Source organism: Gambusia affinis, linkage group LG08, assembly GCF_019740435.1.
Source record: "Gambusia affinis linkage group LG08, SWU_Gaff_1.0, whole genome shotgun sequence".
Taxonomy (NCBI): domain Eukaryota; kingdom Metazoa; phylum Chordata; class Actinopteri; order Cyprinodontiformes; family Poeciliidae; genus Gambusia; species Gambusia affinis.
The window spans coordinates 17,462,104-17,489,965 of record NC_057875.1 but is presented as its reverse complement, the minus strand read 5'-3'; the positions used below and the strand labels follow the sequence as shown (position 1 = coordinate 17,489,965).

Here is a 27,862-nt window from a genome sequence, read left to right as displayed (position 1 = left end):
GAGTCCCTGGCCACTTTTCTTATTTTGATGTTCTTATGCTTCTCTCCATGTACTGATTTTATTCCCATAGAAGGTAGCACTTTGTGTTCCCACGAGACCATTGAGGTCTCTTATTAATACAAGTCTCTTAATAAGGAGCAACAGTTGCCAGTACCTTTGTGTACCATTTCTTGGCCGTTTTTATCTAGGACATATTCATTGTTGGACAGATCACGGTGTATGCTCATATATTATTTATCTTAAAACATACTCTAGGCTCAGTGCTTCTGTTTTTTTCCTAAATTGTCATTGTCAAAGCTGTTGCAATTAACGTTATGTTTTTCTTTTCTAAAAACAAATTGCTCCCAGCTCAGTGCCAATGTGTTTGGCTTTTTCCTGGACAGAGGTGCCACTTCCACCTAAAATGTAGACTGCTTTTTTTTTTCTATAATAAACTCCTGGCTCAGTACTTTTGTATTTATTCCCCAGCCATTTGCTGTCAGAGCTATTGCCATTTTGCACTTTCCTTCTTTTTTTCTTGCTGAACTCCATTTTTCGACAGCTGATGTCCAGCAACTTTTAAGGATGTTGCTGCTTCAACAGACATGAATCTAATAACCAAGTCATTACCAGAACGCTGTAGAACTTCATCACATGCTAAGGACGTATATCATCCATTAAGGTGGGTTGAACCAGGGATGCATCCAACAGCTGCATGACAATGCTTTCTGGATCAAGTCATCAAATTGATCCAGAAAGCATTCGGTGCTTCATTCCTTCATAATGACCAAAAAGAACAACAGTGACTGAAGCAAAAGATTTTTTTTTTTTAATTCAAAGTGAATCTCACCATATTATACAATAAATTCATAATTTGACACTCACCAATAAGAGTCACCAAGAAGGAACCCGCTTTTTGTGACAAAGTACATAAGGCTTGGTCACATTGAAACTCACTGAGAACTAGAGAGGGGGAGGGTGGGGGGACGACCGCAAACTGGTAAGACACACATCAATACATCCAAACAATTATTTTTTCCCAGTCCTCATATATTGTTGTATATTGCACAGTGCAGTTGCTACAAGTCACACTAGAGTAGCATTTAGGATTAACAAAAACAAAAATCAAGGAATACAAATCATAAAGCCACAAAAATCTACACATTTAGAACAGTAACAGCTTAAATTCTTAAATTTTGCAATTGTCTACATTTTTGTGCCTAAGTAATGATAATTAATGATGTTACAAGTTTAATTTCACACAGATTCAAACTCAAAAAACCAAATGAGACGTTCAGGTGCATGTTAATTGATATGGCGTGTTTTTTTGTTTGTTTGTTTTTTATATGCTGGTGCTCAGTGAAAGCAGGCTTGGACCAAGCATTTCTGTTGTCAAGTGTGTATTACAATGCCCAATTAAAAAAAAAAAAAAAGTCCCCACAAGCTTTTAGGAGTATTAACATTGTTTGTAAGCCTGCTGTGTTGCTGAAGGCAGCAGGGTTCCATGTGCTTTGCTAAGCTTCGGATCAGGGACTGTGTGACAACCCCCCAAAACCCCGACCGGCGTCTTTGATGATGCAACTGTCAGCGTAAATCTGCAGGGACGTGAGATTTATCTACCCAAAGCAATTAATCCAAAGTGGTGGTGGGTGGGATTACAGCATGGGGCTTCACCTGTGCAGAGCTGACACACACACACACGGGGAAACGGGTGGTTTGCAAAGAAAGGCTGCACACCACAATACATATAAAATCTAAAAAAAATAAAAATTAAAAAAAGCTATTTGGTGTACACAACACAAAACTTTTACGTACTCAAACAGTAGCATAGCTGACAAGCACACAAAATACACCCAATACCTAAATAACATAGCAAAACCATTATACTGTAATGTAATAATTAGATCAGGGTGGGAAAACTTTGGACCTACATTTTGATTATGAGTGATGGATAAAGCATTAAGAAAAAACCAAAAAAAAAACAACATACGAAACATAAATCATTTACCAATGGTAATAGCTGCATACAAGTACTAACAACACCCAAAATGTAGACAAATGTTGAGCTTGCAAACCAAGGACTGAATTCTTGACATCCACAAATACATTCATGGTGTGAGATAAAGCTTTGCATTTGTGAATGTTACTCAGGCCCGCATGTCTTTTAGTGCTGCATGGTGTTCTTGGTGAGTAAAACATTCCCTGATTTGGATATTTTTTTTTAAGAATTCTGTAAAATGTAAAATAAAACAATGAAAAAAAAGAAAAAGAAAGAAATGCAGGATTGTTTTCATCTTTGTCTACGGAAAAAAACTTTGGGGATTTCATGATGAAAAAACCAGAGCTGACTCCAGGAAGGAGCAAGCCTATAATATTCCCGCTTTGATGTCGTAGACGTCATCCGCCTGCCACTGGTTGAGGAAAAGGCACTAAGTTGATACAGTACGAAGAGTTGTAAATACAGTTCTATAACGGAAATAAAAGCCGCGTTGATGAAAGGAAAGACGATAATACATCACACTGGTTACAGAATCAAAGCGAACCCAGCCTACGTTTGAAATACTGATGCTAAATACACACAAAACACACACACACACCAAAAAGCAACAGAATAAAAAATAAAACCAAAAGGAAAACTTAACTTCCAATACAGCAGTTTAGAAACACTTCAAAACAACAAAGCCAATATAGAGAGGCACTAGCATGAAGGAGTAGCATTCAATACACTCTATGATCAGAAGAAAAACCACTTAAGTTTTATCTAGTCGTCCGAACTACAATAACAAAGGAGAGACTGCAGACCAGAAAGGTTAATCCTCTAAATTCACAGCTACCAAGTGGCGCATAATCAGTATATAGCAGCTTATTATCTATACATTCCAAATATAATTAGCAAACAGCTCAGAAAAATAAAACCTCAACCTCGTATTATTTTTAAAATAGAGATTTCACAATATATTCCAAAAAAAAAATAAAAAATTTAAGCCTACGACTGCAACAGTATATGCTGGAGGCGACAGAAATATGATCGACCGTACTTCCGAAATGATTAACGAAGAAAGTCTTTGGTGTTGATTGGAGTGAAACGCCGGCGGTGAAGAAAACGACTCACACGACACAAATGAAAGCACACGCACAAGAAAAATAATAATAATAATAATAATAATAATAATAATAATAATCAAGGCTTCGCTTCCACCCTGAAGGAATGTATGAAAACTGACGACAGGTTTCAATACGTGGGGGACGGGGGCACAAAATCTCTGTCAAGAATAATTACTGATACGACTAATACTCAAAAGCCCAGCAGTGATACTGTTAAGTTGATAGGTTACTTCAAACACTGAGAAGTATCTTAAAAGTTTAAAACATTAAACAAGTCTATGCCACTCCCAAAATCTAAAACGCATGAATGCAAATCTAGCCTAAACGCAAAATAATAAAAACACAGCAACCCAGAGGATCTAGATTGCATTGCAGTTACAGTAAACAGTGACAATACTGTTATGAATTAAGTACTATAGTGAATAGAAATCGATTATCAAAATATCAAATCACTCTCTATATACATTAAAAGCTAATTCAGTCAGAGCCCTATATGTGCAGCCTCTAGTTAGATTGAACCCACATGGAGTTAGAAAGTGTAAAGTAGAACAAGCCCATGCACGTGATCCTCGTCGGTCTTTAGAAGCCCGTCTCATTCAGAGTCCCTAGGTTAAGTGCTGCAAGCTCGTTTAAATTCAAAATGTACAATCTAAACACTCCTGAAGTAACGTCAAAGACTCAAAGGTTTTAAGGCACTAGAAGGCAGCCATCATCAGCCTTCGATTCCAGGATCGCGGCCAGGTAACGAGCAGATCAGAGCGGCGTGCGCGGGTTGCAAGGCAACACAGATAAAGGGAGCGAGAGGCTGAACAAACCCAACAGCGTAGAACACAGAACAAAAACAAAAACCCATGATTTTCCAGCTTCGAAACAGTTCAGATCAATGACAGGAGGTAATGTACAAACACGTTATTGAGGAAAGCTTCCTAATTGTCATAGAAATTCATTCGCTCTTACAAAGATTTGAAGCTTCCTCCACATCCTGACATGATTTTCCAGGCAGTCTCTGCTTCGACAGTCAGACATGATCAACAGCCTGTCAAGTCAACCTGTCAGATTACAGAAAACATTGGTAAAATAATTTCTCAAATCCATCCATGGTGATAAAACGTTGCTCATTTTCCTCCATTCTTCTCCGTCTCAACAGAAGTGCTCATGTTGTGTTCTGGTGGGGGGTCTCCCTGCCCAGGTTGCAGGCCCAGTCCATTTCTCCTTAAACCTCCTGTTCAGAAGGAGGCGCGGCTCCTCCGTCCCGCCCCTCAGATGTACGAGAACTGTGGGTGGTGGCTGAGCTTGGTGGGGCTCAGGTGGAAACTTGTGAAGGCGGCTGGGGAGGCCATGTACGGGTGAGGAGGGGGAGGAGGGGGAAAAGGCGGCTTGAACTGGTGCGGGTGGTGGGTGTAGCCGGGCTGGTGGTGAGGGTTGATGGTTGGGGAGGGGAGGAGCCGGTGCGACGCGGCGGGGTGTCCAGGGTGGTGGGGGTGTGTGCCGATGCCCAGGGTGACCTGGTGGACCAGCGCCCCGCCTTGGGGATGGGAAAGGCCAAAGCCATGCTGGAGGAGAGGAGGTGGGGGGCGAGAGGGCAGGATGGGGTGATGGGCGGCGGTGAGAGGCCCGCTGGATGTGTAGGAGAGCAGGGTGTGAGGGGCGGCCGAGGTGTGTGTGGGGCTGTTGTGGTGCAGATGTGTGAAGGTGTGTGTGTGGACTGTAGGAGGGATGTAGGCGTGCGGTCGCAGGGGCCCATAGTTGCCGTTCCACTCCTTGTTGCTGTGGTTTGTACCGTACGGCTGCACCTGGCGGAAAGACGCAAAACAAAAATGATGGACAGCTACACAACATCAAAAAACAGCAACAGTACTGCTTCAAAAGCATCAAGATTGGCTACTATATATGGCGTGCATGTCAAATCAAACTTCAAATTTTTCACTCAGGTGATGTGGGGTGAACTTATACAAGTTTATATGTAAATTTTCCTCCCGACGTTTCCAACTCAGCCTTTTCAGGCATCCTGAATTTACCTTGGTTGCTCTGAGTAACTTCTATTTTTTCCTCACTTTAAACTTACTTTTACTGGTAAAACTGCCTCAGACAGAGGAAGGGAGATAACCTGAACTGACCTGACCAAAGCCCAGATGGTGCTGCTGCCCTGTCAACTTCTGCTGCCGTGGCAGGATGGGGGTGGATGGCAGGAGAGGGACGGAAGAGGCAGTGTTCTGTTGCCCTACGAGATTGCAGCGCCCTTTGGATCGGGACCAGGATTCTGAGGCTGAAGGGAAACAAGGAGGTAAATCTTGATCCAGCAATAAAACTTAAAAAGGGGGGGAAAAAACAACAATCTGAAAAAGAGACGGCAATGGGACTAGAAGTGCACCAGTCATATCGACTAGACAGTAGATTCTGCACATTTTTACTTAATCAACAAATCAAGGCTTTTTAGGCAGAATACTGAAATATAATTTTGTCTGCTACTCAAGAATCAAACATTTTGAGACACAAATTAGGGTGACCTTGTAATTCCTTGTGTTTCTGTTGCCTTTTCTTTGAGTGTGGAATAGACAGACCTTGAAGAAAACTAGATAGCAATGTCAGCCAGATTGGTGCATCTCTACATCAGACTAAAAAGACTGATAGGAAAAAAATTTCAGTTATCACCCAGTTTTTGAGAAGAACTACAATAATACACAGCAATGTCCTTGGTGTACTGTGAAGTGTGAAAATTCGGCCCGATATCCAAAGGATGATTAAACCTTTGTGAATCCAAAACCAAACACTGCATCTCAAAAGTAAACAGAAAGAACTTAAAGAGCCTCGAAAACAAAAATATATTATTGACACTCAGAAAAGGGGATCACATGAAAAGCAACTTAGTTCATGGACTCTGATCTGTATCAGTTTAAAACCTTCAGTGACTACAACCAACAATCTGGCAAGAACAGAAAGGTAGAAACTGATCTCACATCAGTCCTCTGAAACATTTGATGCTCCAAAACGAGAACCAGCAGAGAGAGAAAAAAACTGATTTAGCCCATCACCAGATGAAATGCATCCACCTTTCCCTTCACTGAACTGTTTCAGAAAATATTTGCCAGTCTTCTCAGAATGAACTCCTCATTTTCTCCTCCTACTTAACTAAGTAGACAATGACAAGTCAGAATTGTGACATTAAGGATTCTAAAAAATTCTTAAAGTCTTGTACTGAACACAGTTCAATATTTATTAGAGGGAAAATCATTAAAAAGACAGGCAATGCCAACTGCTTGCCTTCCATGGATGCACCCATGAGGTGAAGGGGCTATAAGCTTAAAATCTCTGCTGGTGTCTCTCGATCACCTGTTATAGCCTCTATGACCCACTAGAGGGCGGTAAGACCCTACGTCTTCCATTTGACCTGCAAAGGAGATGCAGCCAAAGCACAGGTGACACCACATGGCAGATGGTGAGAAGGAGGAACGTTTGTGGTTAAAAAAAAAAAAAAGCATGTTTCTGGGTGGGTTAGATCACTAACATTTTCACAGCAAACTAATCAACGAATAAAAAATATTGTTCCACAGACCTGTTCTCTGGACACGCTCCTGCGTGTTGCGAGTGTTGTTGTTGGTCTGGACCCTCATCGGTGGAACTACCATGGTCCTGATGCCCCGTGGTCTCCGGTCCTGCTCGGATGGGGAGGCCAGGGGTGCCAACACGGCGGCTGAAGGAGAGCGGTTGTTGTTGTTAAGGTAACGGTAGGCGTTGTTGCCACGCTGGGATGTTGATGTGTCCGAAGAGGGCGAGCCTTCCACCGTGTCACAACCACTTTCATGGCCGTCGTCCTCAGACATGCTGAACAGAGAGATTTGAGGACCATGTTGACAACGCAAACCAAATCAAGAAAACTACATCTTTGGTTATCTCATAAAAAGCCAAGTAGAAATAGTACATCTGCATATCCACCATTTTAAGAGGCATGGTAGCCTTGGAAGGCAAAATGATTCTGTGCCAAGAGGTCAAAAACAGTTTTAAAAAATATTGACTAATGTTTACACCCAGACCAGGGGAGGGTGTTAGCAATTCTTTTTTGGTGTCTGGGTCATCAGGGCTAATCCAATCAAAGCGCTACCTGTTGGGCCTCTTGCACGGTGACGCTGAAGGGCTGGACTGCAGAGAGTTTGAGGCAAACGAGCTGGTGCTGAGGCTGCTGTCGGGGCTGCTGAGAGAACACACTCTCTCCATGGACACACTGGTGTTTCTGCAAGCCTCACATCCACACTCTCCTTTACACCTGTTGGTGGAGTATTAGGGTTTTATTTCACATGAAAATATACTTATCCTTTGTGATAGTTCAAGAATTTATCAAGGAAATGAAACAGAGCTTCTTTTGTGATATTCATACTCACTGATTCAGATGGCACCCCTGACGACCTTCGTTTCCCACCTGATCTTCTTCGTCACTCAAATCACTGCGGATGCTGATCACGCTGGGAGCTGGACTTGGCGTGTCGGCCATCAGGACGGCCACATCCCGTATCGGCTCCCTCGGAACATCGATCCGTCTGTTTCCACTTGCCATTGGCTCTTTAAAGCAGTTTTCCTTCAGCTCTGTGCCATCTTGTTCCACAGTTGGTTTTTTAATTTCTGGTCGCTGGGGCTCCACCAGGGGCGCATCTTTTTGTGGTTGCCCTCTTCCTGACGCTGCCTGTCCGACAATGTCAGCCATTTTGGGAGACCGACATGATGAAATGTGGATGTTGCTGGGGTGGGACAGGTTCCTTTTATGCAAAATAATTAATACATCAAGTTAAAAATTTATGTTGGACTGGCCTATATTTGAAAACATGGCACGGAATCAGAACCTTACCTGTTGTGCCCTTGTCTGTTCCGTTTATTGGCTGGTTGGGGCCACACAACGTGAGCTATGCCAATGTTGATTGGCTGATGTGCAGAAAGGGCTGGCATCTGGTTGGTCAGGAGCGGCTGCTGCATCACTGCGTTGTAGTGGCTGTTGTGTGGATGCGCTTTCCTGAAACGAGGGAAATAAATATTTTGCCAACGGTGCCATTAGGAAGTGATCTCACATCCTCGGGGAGATCCGACACATTATTTTCAATGATCTGGTGCACCAATGAATGGGTAAAACAAAGTCTGAACTCAAACAAAACTGACAAGATTTTAAAATAATTTGGTTAAAAATACAACAAATTTCCTTTCAGCGTCATTTTTCACAAGCAGGGATTTCCCCAAACTTAAAAACTTTGATGACTCAGATTTTCGTGACTCACCCCCAGTCGCTTATCCTCTGTGGTCCAGCCGCGGTGTCACTGGTGAGGGAGGGAGGAGGTGGTGGAGGCGGGTGAGAGGGTGGAGGCCCCACAGGAGTCATTTGCTGCCAAGCTGTAGGGACAAGGAGCTGCTGGCCTCGGCTAGACCAGGCCTGCTGCAGAGAGGAAACAGGGGAAAAAAGCCTTCTACTGAGTCAAGCTTGCAGATTAGCAAACTCTTCAAATGTTTGCAACATCACCTTTAAAGCATGGCTGACATATTTACAGTCCCCATTTACAAGGATGTTCCAAAGCCCTCACAATTTGCTTTACTGCCACAGTGTGAAGTTGTAAGTTACCAGCAGCAAACACACACCCAGTTCAGTTACATTTTGAATGAGAGCAATGTGACAAACTGCAACACGAAGAACTACCGGAAGAAAAGATAACTGACAACAAATGAACTTTATTCATCAAATAAAATTTAGAACTCTAGGTCCGGAATGCCAACATGATCTCAAGGTTTGAGCTCAACAACATCTGGTTGAGTCTTTACTTTACCTGAGCTATAACTCCGGGTCTCACTGGTAGAGGTTGTATGGGAGGGGCTTGAGTTACCATGGGGACAGAATAGGTTGCTGGCTGATTAAGGTTACCTTTGAAAAGAACATAAATATTTTTAACATTTCCAGCCTTTTTTCTATTGAATCAAATTTCAAAAGCAGCAAACAGTCACTGTAGAAAGAAACCTGCAGAGTGTGCATACCTTGCATTGTGGGAGGACAGAGGAGGAGGGCAGGAGGGAAGGACTCACTGCAACCAAACTGCCCGTTTCCTGTTAGCGCTATCCCAGGATGCAACACGGATTGAGCAGATTGGGTTATAGACTGGATCGGGCAAGTTTACATGGAAGAAGAGGAAGAACAGAAACAAACTTTTGAATAATGAAACCAACACTACAATAACTGCTGATATGGTTCACTAATTCTTATGCTCATAAACCATAGTAAACCATTAAACACATACTGTTACTATTTCTGGGTAAGACACATACCTGAAGTGTGCTGTAGCCCAGTGGAAGGCCAGAAGATCCAGTAGGAGCTAGAGGGGGTCTTGACAGATGAATCGTGTTCTGGTTCAAAGCATCAAAAACGGTGGCGCTGGGACGGTTGTGGCACATGTCCATGATGCGGAAAGACGACTGAACACTGTGAGAAAACAAGGAGGTCAGAAGAAATGCACATTCACAGCAAAAGTCTTGTTCAGAGGGACTTTCACTAAAAAATGCTGGCAGAAACTGTATGCAAGCTGCACCAAGGCTACGGCACTTATGGTTGAGAAGATCTTAAAATATCATTGAAGTTCTTTTTATCTGCAACAGTGAAGTGGTAAAACTCCTGGTCAGCTGTAAAGTTTCAAATCCAACTTTGCTCTGTTCTACTTCAGTACAACTTAATGCAGAAAAATGTTAATCAGCTGAAGGCTCAGTCATCTACTAAACAGTGAAGCAACAAAAGAAACCCATACAACCCACCCTGCTGCTGTGGATGATCACTACAAAAATTATTACCAGAAACACAGGAACTTACAAGACTGCTAAGCACATTTCTATAAACCAAATCCTTCTTTGCACAGTCATAATTTTTTTTTATATGCTCCAGATCCATGTTTGTTTTTAAACACAATTTATTTTAGAATTAAGTCTAACACTAAGCCTTATCGCGTGTCCTGTTTTGCCAAACAGGGATGTGATATTATTAAATCATACATTTTCATAAATTATGACTGAATTCTCCCATACTTGTGAGTTTATATCTAATTAAGAAGCTTAAAATATTGCAATAATTTTTTTTTTGCTCTCAACTAGAAAGAACCATGTGCCTTCAAAACTATTTTCCTCTGGTGCACAGTTTTAGTATTGTGACAATCATAGTCTCTGCCAGCTTTGCATATACAGAGATGAGCATTTTCAGTCAGTTCTCCCTAAACAAGCCTTATTAGGTTCCCTGTTATGAATTTTAAAAATAGAAGTCCCCACAGCATACTGCTGCCACTGCAATGTTTCATCATTGGGATTGTGTATTTGGGTTCCAATAAAACAAATGTTCATGGTTGAGACTTGAGAAATAAGGAGAGTTCAACAGTAAAATCCTTTTGCAAGGAGTTACAGGCTGTGCTAGCAGATAAACCTCCTTACTGGTTGCTGTGGGGGTAATCCAGTAGATGAGTCATGGTGAGGAATGGGTGATTTAGGACGCTCGATGGAACCGTCCTGTCCTCGGCGTTGATCAGTAGCATGGTCTTGAGGAGAGACACAAACTCCCGTCTGTCTGCCTTCTCTGCCTGCATGTCACTGGTATCAGGACTCAACACCAAGTTTACCTTTGGTGTGAAAGGAAAACATTTTACTGTCAAAAATGACCAAGGTGATTTTTTTGTTATTATTTTTTTTTAATCTACATCTTAAAATTAGTTTTTTTCAGAGTAGATTCACCACTTTGTAGCCTGGTCTTGTTGGACTTACATGTGCTATGTCATCCAGACAACTGAAGATGTATTTCCTGGCCTCTTTGGATTTAAGTCCTGTCTCCTTCTCATGCTCCTCTGTCGTCTGTAGAAAAAGCGCCGGACATAAAGGTCAATGACCTCAGGGTTATGAAGTGTAGCAGGTGAGAATTTTTATTTAGATTAGTGTGTTGGGTTTTTTTTTCCTGTAAGCTATTTTCACCCAAGTGTGAATAAGCACAAGTATATAGCAATATTTTGCAAAATGTTGAAAGACACTTGATTAGTATCACTGATGAGCAATGAGAGGAGAAACTCTTCAGAATGTCGGATAATGTTTCACACTCTCAGAATCTGCATGTAAATACGCTTAATCAAAGGGTTTGTAATGGGTCTTTACTTCACATATCAGACAGTGATAAGCAGAAATTCACTTCAACTTGATTCAGAGGAAGCTCAGCAGAGTCTCAACATAGCTTGGTGCTTTCGTGAGCTTTCCGCAGGCTGTTCTGGCTCTGTCCTGTTTTGACAAGCTCATGCAACCCATTTCCTACTGGTAGACTGAAGAATTTCCAGTAAATATCCTCTTCAAATTTTACTCTTCTCTGATATACATCCTGCTGAGCACCTGTATCACCAGAAGGTTTTAATAATGGTGTGCTTGTGCTTATTTGTGCAATGTGAACCACAAACCTTTAGTCTCCAGGAGGCATAGGGAGAGTCCGATTCTTTGGTGAAGAAACGCGTGGTCTTTGTCCCCTTGTTGAGCAGCTGCTCTGCAGGCAGTCCCTGCGTCTGAGAGATGTACCGGATCTGAGCAGAGCGACACGGAGGAAACAGAGCGTGGAAAGGAAGGGGAGGAAGAGATGGTGAGAAAAGGAGAGCAGCAAAAAACACTTTCAGATAATCAACCTGAATTTGAGTCGTTGAATCAGATTAGTTCCACTCTGATAATGTAATCCGTCATAGTTGTATTTTAAAGGTGTTTTTTTTTGTTTGTTTTTTTGCTTAGGCAGTCTTTATTTGAGAGTGGTTAGACAGGAAAGTGGGTAATGAGAGAGGGGGAAGACGTGGCAAAGGTCATCAGGTCGGGACTCGAACCTGTGACGTCTGTGCCGAGGACTAAGACCTCCATATGTGGGTTGTGCGCAATCACTCCACCCCATTCAGTCATTTCTAAAAGACATGCAAACCTGCACAACTTGTATAGATGTCCGAGATGAGAGCAGAGAACCAATAAACACGCAACATTTTGCTTAACATATCTTTATTTTTCTGACTGGAAATTTTATGCCTCACTCGCTTGATCACTCTCACACAAAAAATAGAAACTGCTGGTCAAACCTTCAAAGCTACTCAAAGTAACTAAATGGTTAGTTCAAGCTCACAATAGTGCCTGTGTTTCTCACCATGTTGACAACTAAACAACACATAAAAGCAGTGCACTGATCAGCCAATAGTGATTTGCAGTTTCCTTTGAAGTCCAAGGATTACCCTTAGCATATGGTGCACCTGCTCTACTACTGAGCCGTGTGCTGCAGGATTAAAAAAAAAAAAAAAGATGTTGCAGTTTTAAAGATATCGGAATAAATCAGATTGCAACTGTATCCTAATCTATGCACCAGTGCAGATGCCACCCTTTTCTGAATTTTAACCAATTCAAAACAACTTGAATCAAAATACATGCACGTAGTCGATGTGTTTGTAGACTGAAAATGATGGCATGCAGGCAATTTAATGAATATTGGTTTGGACTTGCTGGACAATTTCGATCTCTGATAAATTGGTAGTAAAAGTCTAACCTCATACTATTTCTACAATTAGAATTTCATGCATTGCAAACTTACCAATGCTCAGACAAACATTTTGAGCAAGGTAAAAGTGCCCAGTGAGGAAGAAAACCAAGCACACAAGATATGCCTGGTTTTCAGAGGTGGCTTGAAACTAATTTCCCACCACCTCGGAGTTGCTTGACACCAAGAAATTAAGAAAAACAAAGTTGTAAGTGGTAATCTAAGCCATATTTAAAACTTTGTTCCTCTTGAAAATGTAACTGAAAGTAACCAAAAGAGGAGAATTTAAGCAGTACGATCAAAACTTGTGGGTTCCTTCTGCCATTTTGATCAATACATCCATGTAAGAAAGTACAGACATCTTGCTTTCATGGTGAGGTCAAAAGGCTGGTAAGAACAAAAACCATGAGTGACTTGCAAAAGAGATTTTATTTTCCCTAGTAACTTCAAAAACAACCCAAATTAGGCAGATTAAAAAAAACTACCTACTTACAACTTAAAGCTGACAGAGTCAAAGGAAATATATTTTTATTAGTTAGTCATCATTTGAGCAACTTGTCTGTTTTTAGAAATATCTAATAAATAAATAAATAAAACCTCAGACTTTTAATTAATGTTGTGCTTTGTGATCCAGAGTTTGGAGTAATAAGTGAAATTTACTTTAAGAACAAGAAATGTTGATTTGCTGCTATTTTTGTTAATTTTATCCTAAAACATTTCCCCTCATTACCATCCTAGTAGCATACACTTTAGACTAAGCCGTTATTTCACCTAAAGCTGAATGAAGCTCACCTTGCTGAATAAGTAAGGGAATAGGTCTGTTTTGTGTCTTATAACTAAAGCACTTTAAAGGCACCAAAGATTCTTGATAACATTTTGGAAATCTTATTCAATATTCAACAACATTTCTGGTTTATAAGTTTATAAGTTTTCATAAACCTCACAACAATAAAATTATTACAGAATAGCTGAAATGAGTTTTCATGATGTGTGTGTGTGTGAGAGAGAGAGAGAGAACTTGCACATGTCTACAGCCTAGAACAAACACAAAGACTGACCAGAGAGCACTGGACTGAGAACCTGCTGATGATGCACTGAATGGGAACCAGAGTGTGTGCACGTACTAGCATGTGTGTGTGCACGTACTAGCATGTGTGTGTGCGCGTACACGAATGTGCACACGTCTACCATCGGGCTTATGTTTATAAATACATTTTGCTGTGTAGAGTGGAACCACAGTGAGCCTTGGCATAGAACGGCGTGCTTTTGGGGGCTCAGTGTGCTCGCGTGGGCGTGCAAGAGTGTGTCCTGACATGGCCTGTTTCAAGGCTCAGCGAGGCCACCATCTCTGACTGATTACCAGTCAAATGGATAGAGGAAATGACACACACTGGAAACACCAATAAATAGACAAAAGGTCCAGAACAAGCATTGCATTTCACACATCAGCTGAGCTTTTGAACAAGTGCTTGTTTTCTAGATTTAAGGTGTCTAAGTTTGTTATTACACTCTTCAATTAAGCCTATAACAATCCTAAATCTTCTGAGTTGTGTATGGCTAAACACATGATGATACAGTTCCCTTCTGTGAATGCAACAGGGGCCTTTTCCCATGCTCCCAGCTCCCTTGCCTGGGAATTCAGTTTGAGTCCCAGTTGTGCAGTTCAGACCACACATTATCCCTTTAATGGGAAGATAATCACACACTGCAAGGACAATTTCCTGATTTGCTCTGCCCAGTTGATCTGCAGATGAATATTCTGTTTAGTTTGTTAAACATCAGTCACACAGAGCGAGAAATACCCTGAACAAATAATAAACACTACAAGGGCCTCCCTTATCTCCCCTCTGATTGTGTATGTGTGTGTTTTTGTGCGGAGGTGTTACCTGGTCGTATTCCAGTGCTCCGGGGTAAAGAGGCCAGCCCAAAAAGAGTTCAGCGATAACGCAGCCAAGCGACCACATGTCAATGGCTTCACAAAATGGCAGGCCCAAAATAATCTCTGGAGCTCTGTAGGTACAGAGAAGCAGAAAACTCATCAGCAACAAATAGAGAAATGCAAATCTACCGGTTTATCACAGGCTTTTTATCACTTATCAAAGCAGAAAAAGGATAAGAACCTGCAAAAGAAAGCCAGAAAAAAAAATGTCACACAAGGTCTCATCTTTAAACCTTACACTTCACCGGATTCAACTGGTTGACGTTTCCTATGCTTTTTTTCACCATTATAGTTGAATGTGAATATGTGGTAGAAAGGCAAGGCAGTAGTGAAACTTGAAATGTGAAAGAGGGAGGAAGTAAGGAAGCAAAAAAGGAAATGGCCCAGTAAAGAGGGAAAGAAGTGGGGGAAAAAAAGGAAATGAAGCAAACAAGGAAGGAAGAAAGACAGCAAGGAAAGGATTCAAGAAAGCAAGTGAGGGAGACATATTTCAAACAAGGAAAGAAAGGAAGCAAAGAGTGAAGGGAAGCTAGAACAACCTTCTGTACAACTAGACAAGGAATAAAACCATGCAATACTAAGTATTTTTCAACATCATTTTCCATTCCTATTTCTTTAGACATCAAAAATATGCAAATCAAATTCTACTTTTTTGGGACAAAAACTAAACAAATATCGATTAGCATTTTTTTACTTCAGAGTATATAAATTATGTTAATCAGACAAAACAAATTTGAACGCAACCTCAAATCTTTAAACATTACCAAGGCTAGCAGAATTATTTCATTCGTCTTTCTCTAATGTACAAATGAAATATTAATGCAAAGAGTACATTTCCATCAAAAAGATTTCCTTCTGCACGCACAGAAAGGTATCTCTGCCCATTTATGCAGCAGTTGCATTATTGAAAATACTACTGGTTTTAATTTTATACATGATTTCCAAGAAATTGCAAACAATTACAGTTTGAACTACATCCAACTGTTAAATTTGTGAGACTCGTAGTCCTGCAGTGTAAGTGTCGTGTAAAAAGGTGTGTGAAAGCAAACTTTCAGACGGGAATACAGCAGCTGAGCAACAGTTCCACAAATAGCAACCTTTGCTGTGGTGACCACAGGGGAAACGCTCGTTTCCCAGCAACCACTGGACGCAAGGCAGTAGTGCGGGGTTAAATACAGAGTCTGTCAGCCATTATTCTCCGTGGATACAGGTGGATGACTCTATACGTGCCTGCAGACACAGCTGCAGACTTCAAACCCAAGCCTTTCACACAGCCCTCCCTGGCCTGAAGGAAATTAGACTGGACTCATTTCCTACTGCCGTTGTAAGAGGAACAAGTTCAGTTATCAAACACCAAAGAGTTCAATGACCCAAGACATTAACGTTGACCTATTAGTTTTCCTTGAACATGTTACGATAGGTCTATTAGTGACATAAATCATTGCATGTTTTGCACAAAATCTTTCTTGAACAATGAGATTTCCGTTTGGTCAGCTCTGTCCATTTTGAGATCCTTCCCGAACGTTTTAGGGCGTCTTGTCACTTTAAATCCAAACAAGCAGCTGCTGGTCACGCCCCCAGGTCAACATTCACACTCGCACGCGAGAATGGCTGCAAGCAGCTACACAATTATATAAGCATGCATCTTTGAAAAGCAAAAGAGCCTTCTGCACAACCAACAAGAATGCAGGAAGTGGTTTCTGAATGACAAGTCAACAACCAAACCACTTGTCTTTTCCAACAGCCATTGTACAACAGTAGAACTAACTGACCAAATGTGCTGAAGCTAAGTTTGGGTTGCTAGGTAACAGGCTGAGATTTGTTGGGGTTGTTAGGTAATGGGTTTGCTAGGTGAGGGGCAGTGCCTACAGATTTGTGACATTACATCTGAAGGTTTTTAAAATGGGTAATTTTCAAGACACCAAGAAATATTAATTTATTGCTAAAAACTGGCTGCATGTTTGTTTTTTGGTGTTTTTTTAAAAGAGCTTGGCCTGTTTTTAGAAGCAGTAAAGGTCCAAATAGAAGTACAAAATCATGGAAAACGTGAATTTTGCATAATAGGTTTCCTTGAAGACATCCGCAGTACAATGTCTATGGTATTGATTACAGTTTTGAGTGGTGGACTGTGACCAAACAAAACTTTTTTGGGACTTAATGTGCAAGCCATCCAACTAATAAGCAATTTAAGAGGAGTAAGTATTTTTTAAAGTGCAGACTGCAAAAATAGAGAAGCAGGCAAACAAACCGTTAAAACTAAAGTTTTTAAGAAGGCGATAAAAGAAACAAGTGCGTGTGCCTATGGTGTTATTCTTTGCTGTACTACTGTCATGGAAACCACATTTATATGTGCTACTACTGCTTTCCAGAGCACTAGCAGCTTGCAACATTAACACACTATAAATACTCACACACAAGTGTTGGGCTGTCAGGCCAGGTTCCAGAACTAACGAGTCTCACTACAGAGCTACAACAAGAACAAACAGTCCATACAATATGGCAACACCCTGCTGGTGTGAGCTGCTAACAGAATCAACACAGCGGACACCACGTCTATTAGCATTATTGATGTTAAACATAAGAAGCCTAACTAAAGGACATCTGAGCCCTTGTTCTTTAACGCCTGCAGACAAAGCTGATCCATGATTATCACATATCAAACAAGTCCCACAACATTATGTTTGGGAGAGCGCTTCTCAAGTTGCACAAGACCGAGCTTGCATGTGCAGCAACCAAATCGATGCAGGCAGAGAGCGAATGTGACCTGAAATGGAAAAGCCGGAGGTTTTGTCCAGAATGGCTGCAACGTGCCCTTTCAAGATGCTGTCAATGGACCAGAACCTTAAGCTACAATTTTAATTGAAACGAGACCAGAAAGCGGTGGAGGAAAACTTCTGTGCAATAATTTGGGAACAGTTGGATTGACAAAGAAAAGAAACCAGACTGAACATTTTAAAATGCACTTACCAACACCAACAAACCTTATGGTAGCATTTCACTTATATTAAATTTCCTCCTAAACAAACAAAACCGAAAAAATAAAACTACAGATAATTAAAAAATTCAACACAAATTAGTTTTTGTGTATATTGTATTTAGCATTATTGCTGGCATGCAGAGCGTGGATCTATAACACTAAGAATATACAAACCCACCAAACATAGCATCACAACAGTCTATGGTGATTGCTAGGTGACCAAAATATTGTAAAAACCACTGAAATTTAACATTTTGTGCAGCTCTTCTTTATCACAAATTTATCTACTGCATACATTTAAACAGATCTAACAGAAAATTTGTTTTAAGTTCAATGCCAGGAAGTTCCCACCAGGTAAGGTTAGGACACACCCAAAACCACTTGACGTGATAAATGTTTTTACAATGAAGTAGAAGCATGTTGGGGGAGCAGCATTTTTTGCTGAGGAATTACACAACAAAAGGTTTAGAGATAAATAATATGCAGATCCTAGTTAGAAGTTTCATACCCATCTACAGCTCCTACAAACACAATGAATGGAGATTATGACCTAAATTCTGAGAAAGTCTGGGCTCTTATTTTGATGAAGTTTTAAAACTTAGCAAAAGCATGTTTTATTCTCAGCCATGAATGTTCAGGTGAGCTGCAGCAGGGATGGGAAGTGTCAATGTTATTGGTGCACTATCCCAAAGGAGGACGATAACTTAGGGAGACCTCGTTGGCATTTTTGTGTCGATCTGAACGTAAATGAGAATCTTTGAATTATACTTTGAAAGTGCAGACGATAACTAAATATGCTTTGTTTTTTACAAACCTAGTAAATGGCCTAGAAAAACCTGATTGTATCACTACAAAGCTTCCTCTTTTCAGAATGTATAAAACCTCTGCTTAGTAGCCAACTTCAAACTGTCAAAGAGACCTGAAAGAGAAGCTGGTCACTCATCCATTATTTACCACTTTTAATCTTTGATAGATGACAGTGGAGTGCTACCCCGTTGCAGCAAAAAAGAGCCAGCTATTTTCCTTTATGATTTCTGACTGAAAGTAGAGCTCAAACTCATTTGAGAGCTTAAAAAATAAACTCGCTCATGCAGATTTATATCGCAACTGGAAGATGCCTGACTAAGAGATGTGCAGTAAAAGTTTGACAGTCAAATTAAATTATGACCAGTAAACGTGTCCACGCCAAAGCTTCGGGCTCAGTAGTTTGAATTATTTTTTTAAATGTCGATGCTCCCAGTCAAAACTGTTTGACTGGGAGAGACAAGAAAAACTGGATTTGAATGAATGCATGGACATAAGCATAAAAGTCTCAAAAAATTAGGTCATTCAAAAACAAAAATATAAAGAAAAACTTGAGTTTTAGGATGACAGGGGAAAAAACAAAGCACGTAAAAAGCAGAAAGCCTGCCAACATGTTACATAAACAGGCCTCTTCCAGTGAGTGCTTATGTTTCCATTATTGAGCACTGTAAACACACTTTAAACGCAGCCCGTTAGCGCCCAGCGTAACATTATGTTTCTCCACTGACAATCATAACCAAACAGGATCCCACAACATAAATCAACAAACTTTGCAACATAATTTTTCACAGTTTCACTTTCAAGCTGAATAAAAAAGAAATTCTAGATTTCCCTTTGTTTTTCTGTAACACCTTTTTGCATGAAATATTGAGTAAATACTCCTCCTAGAATTTTTCATAAGGAAAAAAAAATCTGCTTTTGTTTGGAAAACAAACACATAGGCTGGCACACAAACGGATGCCTACACGACACAGCTGAGGAAATACTGCTGTGTTAATGTGATGAAACAAGGTACAAAAAGTAAAGCAACACCTCTGTAACTAAGAAATCATCACGAAAAGCTTAAACACGACCTGTCCAAATCTATCAGCTTGCAAAAGACGATAGCCTTCTTCTCTTCCACCTGATCTCTGAACATTAATCATTAATAAAGGCCTCTGCTCTGTTTTCATTGTGGGTAGTTTTACGTCACTGGCCTCCGTAGGACAGACGAGTCACCTCATCAAGCCCTGCTACCATGGCAGCGACAGTCGAGCATGACGAGCACTGAAAATCTCCTGAGCAACGCTATACCTGATGAGTAACACTAACAAAACAATTCAGCAAACAGATCAAGAGCCTACCAGCTTATTTCATCTTTACCTTCAGAGAAGGAAAATAAATTTAGCTTTTCAACTTCACAGGACGCTTATGATTTTTTTCTATGTACAAATGCTACAACCTTAATCTATCTTAAAACGTTTTTTAGATTGCTTTAAAAAATATATAGGAGCAAATTCAACAAACCTGATCAATTTAAACATTTCTTCAACATGCATGCAAAATATTGGTTAATTTTATTGTTTAAATATTATTTTACTGTATGTAGATTGTCAGAATGGAAGACAGAATAACAAAATGAATGCAAAAGACAAAAAAAAAAAAAAAAAAAAACCATCAGGAGTCTTCTGGGAGGTGGATCCAATTAAGTTCTTCATAAATTTCCATCATAACTTCATAAGTACAGCAAAATAGAAACTCAAGTTTTTCTTCTGGTAGACATCAATTGCTAAAAAAAAAACCCTGAAGAATGAAGAAGGGACAGGCCCTGAAATAAAAGTATATTACCATTTTTACAATGCTTAAAGAAAATCACACTCCGTTTTATCAGTTTTTCACTACATAAAACGTAAACCTTACCAAGGATTTAGGTCATTAAACATTTCTATCAAGTTTTATTGTTTGTTCAGTTTTACTAACTTTTGTTGAGCACAACTGACATTTAATACACAGAACTTGAAGTACACTCCGTCTCAGGCGGTCCAACGAAACTAAAAGCAGTATTTCAATTGAAAGCACTGCTTGCGTAAAATGTCATTTATTGGATGCAATTAAAGTAAAAGGACAAAAACAATCTTAAACAGCCTATACAACAAATAAAAAAAGAAGCAGTACATCAATAGTAGGGCGATACAATTTGAGAAAATTTTGCAATGGTGTTAATAGTAAATATCAGTCGCAATATCTGACATTTTCTTCTTCCCTCTGTTTCTCATCTACCTTCAATCACTGTATGATCTGTAGCATTTGGGCAACATAATTTGTGTTTGATGTGAGTATCTGCTGCCACAAGACTGCCAAATAGGCTGGATAATGAATTAGTATGCAAGTTCATAACGCTTGAAATATATGTCAACAATTATCAAACATCAAACAGTATCTAGCTATATAAATATTGTGAAGACTGATATTGTAAGGACAATATCAAAATCATTATGTTAAGCAAATCCTCCTCACATTTTGTTGCAAAGATTCTGATGTTTTTCTCATGTCAAAATTCCAAACTTTTCCAGACTCAGACACGTTCTCAGTCCCAAAGAATACATTTAAAAGCTTACTCTGGATTTTTGTTTGATATTTCTAGAGTGGTCAAGAAATAAAGAAATAATCTGGAAGAGAAGTGAGGAAAGAATGCAGAGGAAACGATCAGTGAGCAGATAGGTGAATAGATGCAACAATAAATGAAAATATGGAAAGAAGAACTTGTATGAAAGCCCTTGTATTTTCAAACTGTGATCTGTCTCAAAGTTCAATATCCACACTTATTCCAACATCTAAAATATTTTAATTCTCTTCTTTCCAAACTTTGTAAGATCCCTATAGTCCTTCATTATCTATTATCATCCTATTGCTCAACCCTATAATAAAGCAATCGGGTAAATTTACTGTTGCTGTAATGGCTACAAGTCCAGTTAACTCATTTTAAAATCAGGCATTAATCAATGCTTTACTACAATCTACCTGCAATGCATGTGGCTCTAGTGTCAGCATAATGTCCTGACTGAATGAAAATCATTATAACCTATTTATGTCACGTTAACAAAGAACAGCTGAAAAGTTACCGGGTTCATCAACTGCGTAGCAATTTCACTCCAACTCTTCCCCTCGTCATTTCTATATTCTTTGCACGAAATGTTGAATAAACATTTATGTTATTTTCATATATCTTCGATTGTGCCGCGTCAGCTCTTTGGGATTTCCCTCTGTAATTTCCCCTCAGAAAGCACGGAGAAGAATCCGCCTTTTTGATTGGCTACCTGTCGCATTCAACAGGCTGCGTTAAGATCCCAGTCGGGAAAACCCCTGATTTAGATTGGAGCGGCCACAACGATCTACCATAACACACCACACACTACAGGATGATCGGTTACGAAATCGCAAGCGACAATCGCCCAACGTCTATTGGGCGATTAGATGTTGCCCAATAGAACTAACACTACACGTTAGTTCACAATGTAGGTGTGAACTAACGTGTAGTGTGAAATATTGCATCAGGTAGTCGGATGTGCCCATCTTCTCATTTAAATCTAATGATTACTGAAGGGCAATATGGTATACAGACTTCATAATCTGCACTCTTTCGGTTGAATGCAGTATTTATTTACACTTTGTTTTTATGTTGTTTAATTTTTATTCAAGTAATTTTTTTTGTTAATGGAGACTGAGAATCCATTTTATTTTTGGTTGTTTTGTTTATTTTATCAGTTCCAGTGTTAAGTGTTCTTTTGAAAATAAAGTGCATCTAACTTTGGCAGAAAATCGCATGCATTATTACGTCATTTCCATTAAATCAGTGTAAAAAGGTCTTCAAACAATATTATTGTTTATCGCAATAATTTTTTAGACAATTAATCTCTCAGCGAGCCTAGTTACTACCACCATTTAGTTAGTAACCACTAAAAAGAGAGAACTAAAACATGCAGGATGCCGGCCCTCGAGGACCGACTTTGTGCACCCCCTGCTGTAATCTCTAGTTTAATATGGAAGCAAACCACAGTATGGTTAACAATAATGGTAACCACTGAAGAGCTGCACAAATAAACCAGTGAAAACAGATTTATAATTAGAAAGCACAACGTTTGTGCTGATGGCATATCCATTGTTAGACACTATAAGAGGCAAACTATGTATTGTTCACTTAAAACATTTTCTAACCATAAATACATGTGCTCCATACTTCAAAAGAACCATAAGAAAAAAAACCTTCAAAAACCTAGTGAAGGGTGCAAACCCACACTTAAATTTCAGTTTATATTTTGAACTCACATTTGAGCTTTAATGAGTGTGTTCAAAAACTTTGCCTGAATAAATAGTTCTGGAAAAACCAGGGAAAATCCAGATTAGTTGAAAAAGAAAGAAAATGAGAAGTATTCCAAGCCTCACTGCATTGAGACTTGCCTTCTGTGAACCTTCATCATACAACAATACAGTTCAGATGCGCACCAGAACATCGTATCATGCAAACCCCTTTTCCAAGCCACCCGATGTTTAAATAACATAAAATAAAATTACAACTAAAACAGTTTGTCTTGCATGTGAAAATATGGACTTCTACCTCCCAGAGCTATACAACAAAGCAAGCACTATCGGTTTCTGCATACATAAAGTCACCCTTTCATAAAAACACAGACGAGTACAAAGTGCAACAGATAACAACAAGACACTGTCAACATTGTAAAAATGGAAACAAGATGAATGACAACAGGTTACCAAGTGTCAACACATTACTTCTCAGGTGAAAATATTTTAGTACAAACGGCTCAAATTTGACCTTTCAGAGGTAGATGTAAAATATATTAGTTCATTAAGAAAGTGTTTTTTTTTGCAATAGAGGTGCACCGATTTATCAGCCAGCCAATTTATCAGTGCCGATTTCCTTCATTTTGTTAGCTCGGCCAATACTTACATGTGAATCTGATCTTATCTACCTCAGCAAAGGTATAAAAATCGACCACTGTTCTCTCCTGCTCTCTCATGAGAGGTTTGATTGACAGACCGACCCACTAGGTCATGATCGGATTTTTTTAAAATTGGTCATCTGCAATTGGCCAGAAAACTGCAATTGATGCACTTCTTGTTTGTGAACCTTAATAGTTTAATGTAGCTTACACATGTCACAATGATTTTGGTAGTTTAAAGTGAAATTTTCTGAAATTAGACAAGACATTTATCATATCAGACATTATAGAATGGGAAAAATATTAGAATGCAGTAGGTAACAGGGACAGCGAGCCCATTTTTTCCCCATTCTCTGCATCAACTCAGACATATGAACACACCCAAAAACACTAACACCAAGGGAGGAATGTCAGAATGTTTTTTCCTGGATCTAAATGTGGGGTTTTCATAAACCACATTCTTCCCTAACCTCTTGTGTCCTCAATGACCTCCCCGAGTTTTAGTGCCAGCTGGTTTTTAACTGAACTATGATCTCAGTGTTGCCAACACAGCTTAAGACAAAAAACACACACACAGACACGTATGAGCGCACACCCATACGCATGTAACCGGGTCAAATGCAGAGCAAATCCTTCATGTTACATAAGAGCCACACTAAGCCTCAGCACTCAAAAAGAGGAAGGTCTAGGGAGAGACCTGCTCATGCTAACAAAATAAGGAAGTTTCCCCATACCACTGCTGCTGGTATTTCAGTGCTGCAAGCCTTGTTACTTTAAATTTTAGCTCAACAGAAGTTGCATCAGAGCAGGAAGGTCTAAATTTCAAGTCCCTATCAGATCAAAACTAGCAGAAATTTAAGTTAGAACAACAAAGGAACTTCTTTGTTCCTTACAGAGTAATAAAACCAGCCAAAAAGTGGAGCGCAGGGTGTGTGCTGTGCGTTTGCTGTCGACATTCTCCGCATGTGTAATAGATTGTGCAATGTTTGCAGACTTTCCGAGGCTTCGCTGGAACAGTTGGTGAAATGTCCAAGCAGGAATACAGATAAATTAAATTTCCAGCCTATGCTGTGTGGTTAATTAGCAAAATACTTTGACTTTCAAGCATTTTAGGCCTCAATAAACATGCAACGCCAACAAAATTTTACAATGCATTTCAAAATGGAAAGAATCTAATAGCAAAACTGTTTCTTTTTTCTTTTTCTTTTTTTGCTTTTTATAGTCTAATTTATTTTTAATTAAACCGGGGGCTCAATTTACTGTGCGTCAAGATATGGGCTTATAAGCTACAGGCTTAAAATTTTATGACATTTTCTGCCCAACAATGTTTGATGAAGTTTAAAAGCCTAACCCATAAGCAGGATATCACGCCTTTTATGACTGTCTTTATAGATACTTTGGTTGCCCTTGATTATAAAGACGAGGAGCAGAAAATACGGTGTGATGAACTGGAAGAATGCACTCCGAGATAAAGATAAAAAATATGCACTCATGCAGAAAAGAACGTAGAGAGATAGCAAACAAAGAACAAAAAGTGAAAGACTTGTCAGGAAACTGCCAGTTAGAGCATGCAGGCCAATACAATCCAGTTTATATTAGAGGAGAGGCCTGACCACACTGACGCTGAGGAAAGACTTTGCTAAGCTCTGTGGGAAACATGCACATAAACAAGTATTAGCTGTGGGAATGACTCAGACTAGTACACTGGCAAGTTATCATGACAGATTTTAGGACGTTTCACATTACAGAAAAGCTGATCTTTCTTAAATGATTATATTCTGCAAATCTCCTTTCTTGGCATACATGTTGTCACTTCAGCTCATTTCCAGAAGTCAACTTGCTCTTTCTACATTAATAAATGTGGACCACATCAGAAAACGTCTGAACTGAATGGCCTTGGATAACAGTCACTTAGATGAACAGAGACCAGTGAATCATACAGTAATAATCATCACAGTCTTCACCCTTTACTGGGCATATCCAAAGTGTTTCAGAGAATTAACAGTCGGCTCTTCTTACCTGTAGTATCTGGACTGAAGATAAGTGGAGCACACGGCCTTGGAGACATGGCTGGCTGAACCAAAATCAATTACTTTGACTCTGTATGGCTGCCTGGATGGATCCACCAGCATGATGTTTTCTGGTTTCAGGTCAGCATGGATCAAACCCAGATCTTTCAACTTCTTTAGGGCTGTTGCCACCTGAGAGACAAACCAAGATATGAAGAAGTTTAAGTTGTTAAACTGAGCAATTGGAAGATAATTTTTTTGGCTTGATAAATTGTATGTGTCATTCTCAGCGGTTCTTTTTTTTTTTTAAGGCTGTCCTAATATATTATTTTCTTTCCAGGCCAAGAGCAAAGAAAGGTGCTGCAGACATTTCAATGGATGCAGTAGTTTTGAAACCAAAAAAAATTAAAAAATGATTACAAGATCATCCGTATTTATGCATCAGACTATATGCAGTTTAGTTTATGTATTTCTAGGCACACAGGTGTAATTAGTTATTATCAAATAGAAGGGGGGGGATCAGTGTTGGATCTGCCAAGCACAGATCAGAGGCCTCTGATTGGTTCATTAACAGATTTTATAAATGATGCATCAAATAGTCAGCTAAAAACCTAAATTTGCCATTTTTTTTCTTGATCAGTTTTTTGACTGTTGAACTGCAGCTCAAATTTGCCAAAACCTAATCCTTTCTTCCCTCTATTAATTAAACTTCAAAACTAAAACTGTGTGCTTTATGGTCTGTAAGCACATCAACACACCTGCTCAGCTTAAGTAGCTTGACTGAATTTTTGAGAGAAAAAAGAAATCCAAATGAGCTGCAGGACACACTCCAATAAAAAACATAAACCTGTATCAGCAGGTAAAAACCTGACTGGTGCATCTTTGACTGCTATTTAGTTCTCCAATAGAAGCCCTTTTTACCTGCTGTAGAATAGGCCTGATGATTTTCAGAGGCAGTGGGCTGAACTTGTTCTGCTTCAGGAAGTCGTAGAGGTTTTGCTCCAACATTTCAAACACTAAGCAGGTGTGGCTGCGGTGCTGAAAACACTCCAAAGCGCGCACCACATTGTGCTCCTCTGCATTTTCACTGCTCAATCGAGCCAAGATCTCCACCTGGCAATTAGAGAACCAAATTTGATTAAAATGCTATAGTTCACAAAGTGCGCACGTCAAGCACAAACATTTTATGGTCAAAACTTAAAAAGTGTTTAACATTCTCACCTCGATCTGTCCTTGGCGTGCATAGGATGGGTGATTCTTCAGTATTTTGATGGCCACCACTTCATTTGTCCCCCTCTTCCAGCACTTCACCACCTGACCAAAGGTTCCCCGACCCAGAAACTCCAGAACCTCGTAGCTGTTCTTCAGCGAGTAAAGGACTTCATGCTGAACCAACTGATAGTCACCATCTCCTGATCCATTTCTGTTCACTGTGGCACCTACCACAACCTCATTACTGCCATTGGTGCTGGTTTCAGTCCCACTGACCCCCACGCCGAGGCCAGTTACCTCATCAACCCTGCTGTGTTGAGCGGTGAGAGTTCCTCCGCCCCCGACTCGAACAGTGTCTGCATTGTTCCCAGTGCTGGTTTGCAACATGGCCACAGGTAGAGGAAGTGACGGCAGAGAAGGTACGTCCTCCACTATCTGCATGGTTCTGATGCGGTTACTCTCCCGCTGTTGTTGTTCCCCACCTTCACCTGTCTTCTCACATACCTGGGGGACACCTGAGTCAAGAAGGCCGATATAACCTCCTCTCACTTGTGCTCTTTTGTTTTTGGCCTCCTCCCACTCTGCTCCTAAACAGACTGTAGCCAGAAGCCCACAGTCCAAGCCCCCACCTGCTCTCTCAAAACTTTGGTCACCAGTCGGCTGATCCTGGCACTCAACCGGTCCTGCTTGCTGTATCTCTGCAGTCTGCAAAGTCCACTGCTCCGTTTCCCCAACCGGTTGCCCCCTGTTCAGCCTTCCTAAGTCAGCAACAGTTGAGGACGGGATAACGTTGTTGGGAAATGCAATACCGTAGTTGATTCCGATCACATACGTCTTGGGCGGGGGTCGATGCTCAAAGGCTCTGCTGGTGTTATTACTGCGGTGGACTTCGCCTGTGTGTCTGCTGATACCACTGCTGCCCTTTCCTAAGGCACTTGTTTGAGCTGAGTGCAGGTGTGATGGGTAGACCAAGGCTTGTGAGGCCATACCTTAAAAGAAAAATGAATTTATTAACTTTTTTTTAATATACATTTTAAAACATTTGCGATACAAAAACTCAGCTTGCCGGAGATTAGTGTTCAGACAAAGGAAGTGGTAAAACCCAAAACTTCACCTTTTCACCAACTGTCCTCAGAGATACATTGTGGGTTTAAAATAAATAACATAATAAAAGCCACCAAAGCAAACATAAATGGAGGTCTTCATGTCACTCTTACTGGAAAAGGGAACAAGTCTTCTGTAATTGGAGATGGGGGAAGCCCAGTGCATGTATGGCTAGTCCCTGCACGCCACAGCAGGGTCAGTTTCACACAAACCAACGGCAGAGAGCAAACAGCACCCGGAGGGGAAAATGATACACTATGA

At 40.2% G+C, this 27,862-nt stretch overlaps 1 protein-coding gene across 2 annotated transcripts in view; it reads right to left on the bottom strand.

Moving 5' to 3' along the window:
* Nucleotides 1–786: 786 nt before the first annotated feature.
* The window catches only part of LOC122835806 (homeodomain-interacting protein kinase 3-like), a 30,593-nt gene continuing 3,517 nt past the window's right edge, over nt 787–27,862 (bottom strand). The window contains exons 2-18 of one of the 2 annotated variants that reach the window (XM_044125161.1): nt 26,507–27,486; nt 26,207–26,398; nt 25,296–25,477; nt 14,506–14,629; nt 11,520–11,639; nt 10,846–10,932; nt 10,519–10,703; nt 9,376–9,529; nt 9,088–9,208; nt 8,883–8,977; nt 8,343–8,497; nt 7,922–8,083; nt 7,461–7,832; nt 7,184–7,345; nt 6,638–6,906; nt 5,202–5,350; nt 787–4,877 (exon numbers count right to left, since the gene is read on the bottom strand). In XM_044125161.1, coding sequence (XP_043981096.1) covers nt 4,344–4,877; nt 5,202–5,350; nt 6,638–6,906; nt 7,184–7,345; nt 7,461–7,832; nt 7,922–8,083; nt 8,343–8,497; nt 8,883–8,977; nt 9,088–9,208; nt 9,376–9,529; nt 10,519–10,703; nt 10,846–10,932; nt 11,520–11,639; nt 14,506–14,629; nt 25,296–25,477; nt 26,207–26,398; nt 26,507–27,486 — 4,043 coding nt within the window. In that variant the 3' untranslated portion in view covers nt 787–4,343. The remainder of the gene's footprint in view (nt 4,878–5,201; nt 5,351–6,637; nt 6,907–7,183; nt 7,346–7,460; nt 7,833–7,921; nt 8,084–8,342; nt 8,498–8,882; nt 8,978–9,087; nt 9,209–9,375; nt 9,530–10,518; nt 10,704–10,845; nt 10,933–11,519; nt 11,640–14,505; nt 14,630–25,295; nt 25,478–26,206; nt 26,399–26,506; nt 27,487–27,862) is intronic. The other variant, XM_044125162.1, reaches the window with a different exon arrangement.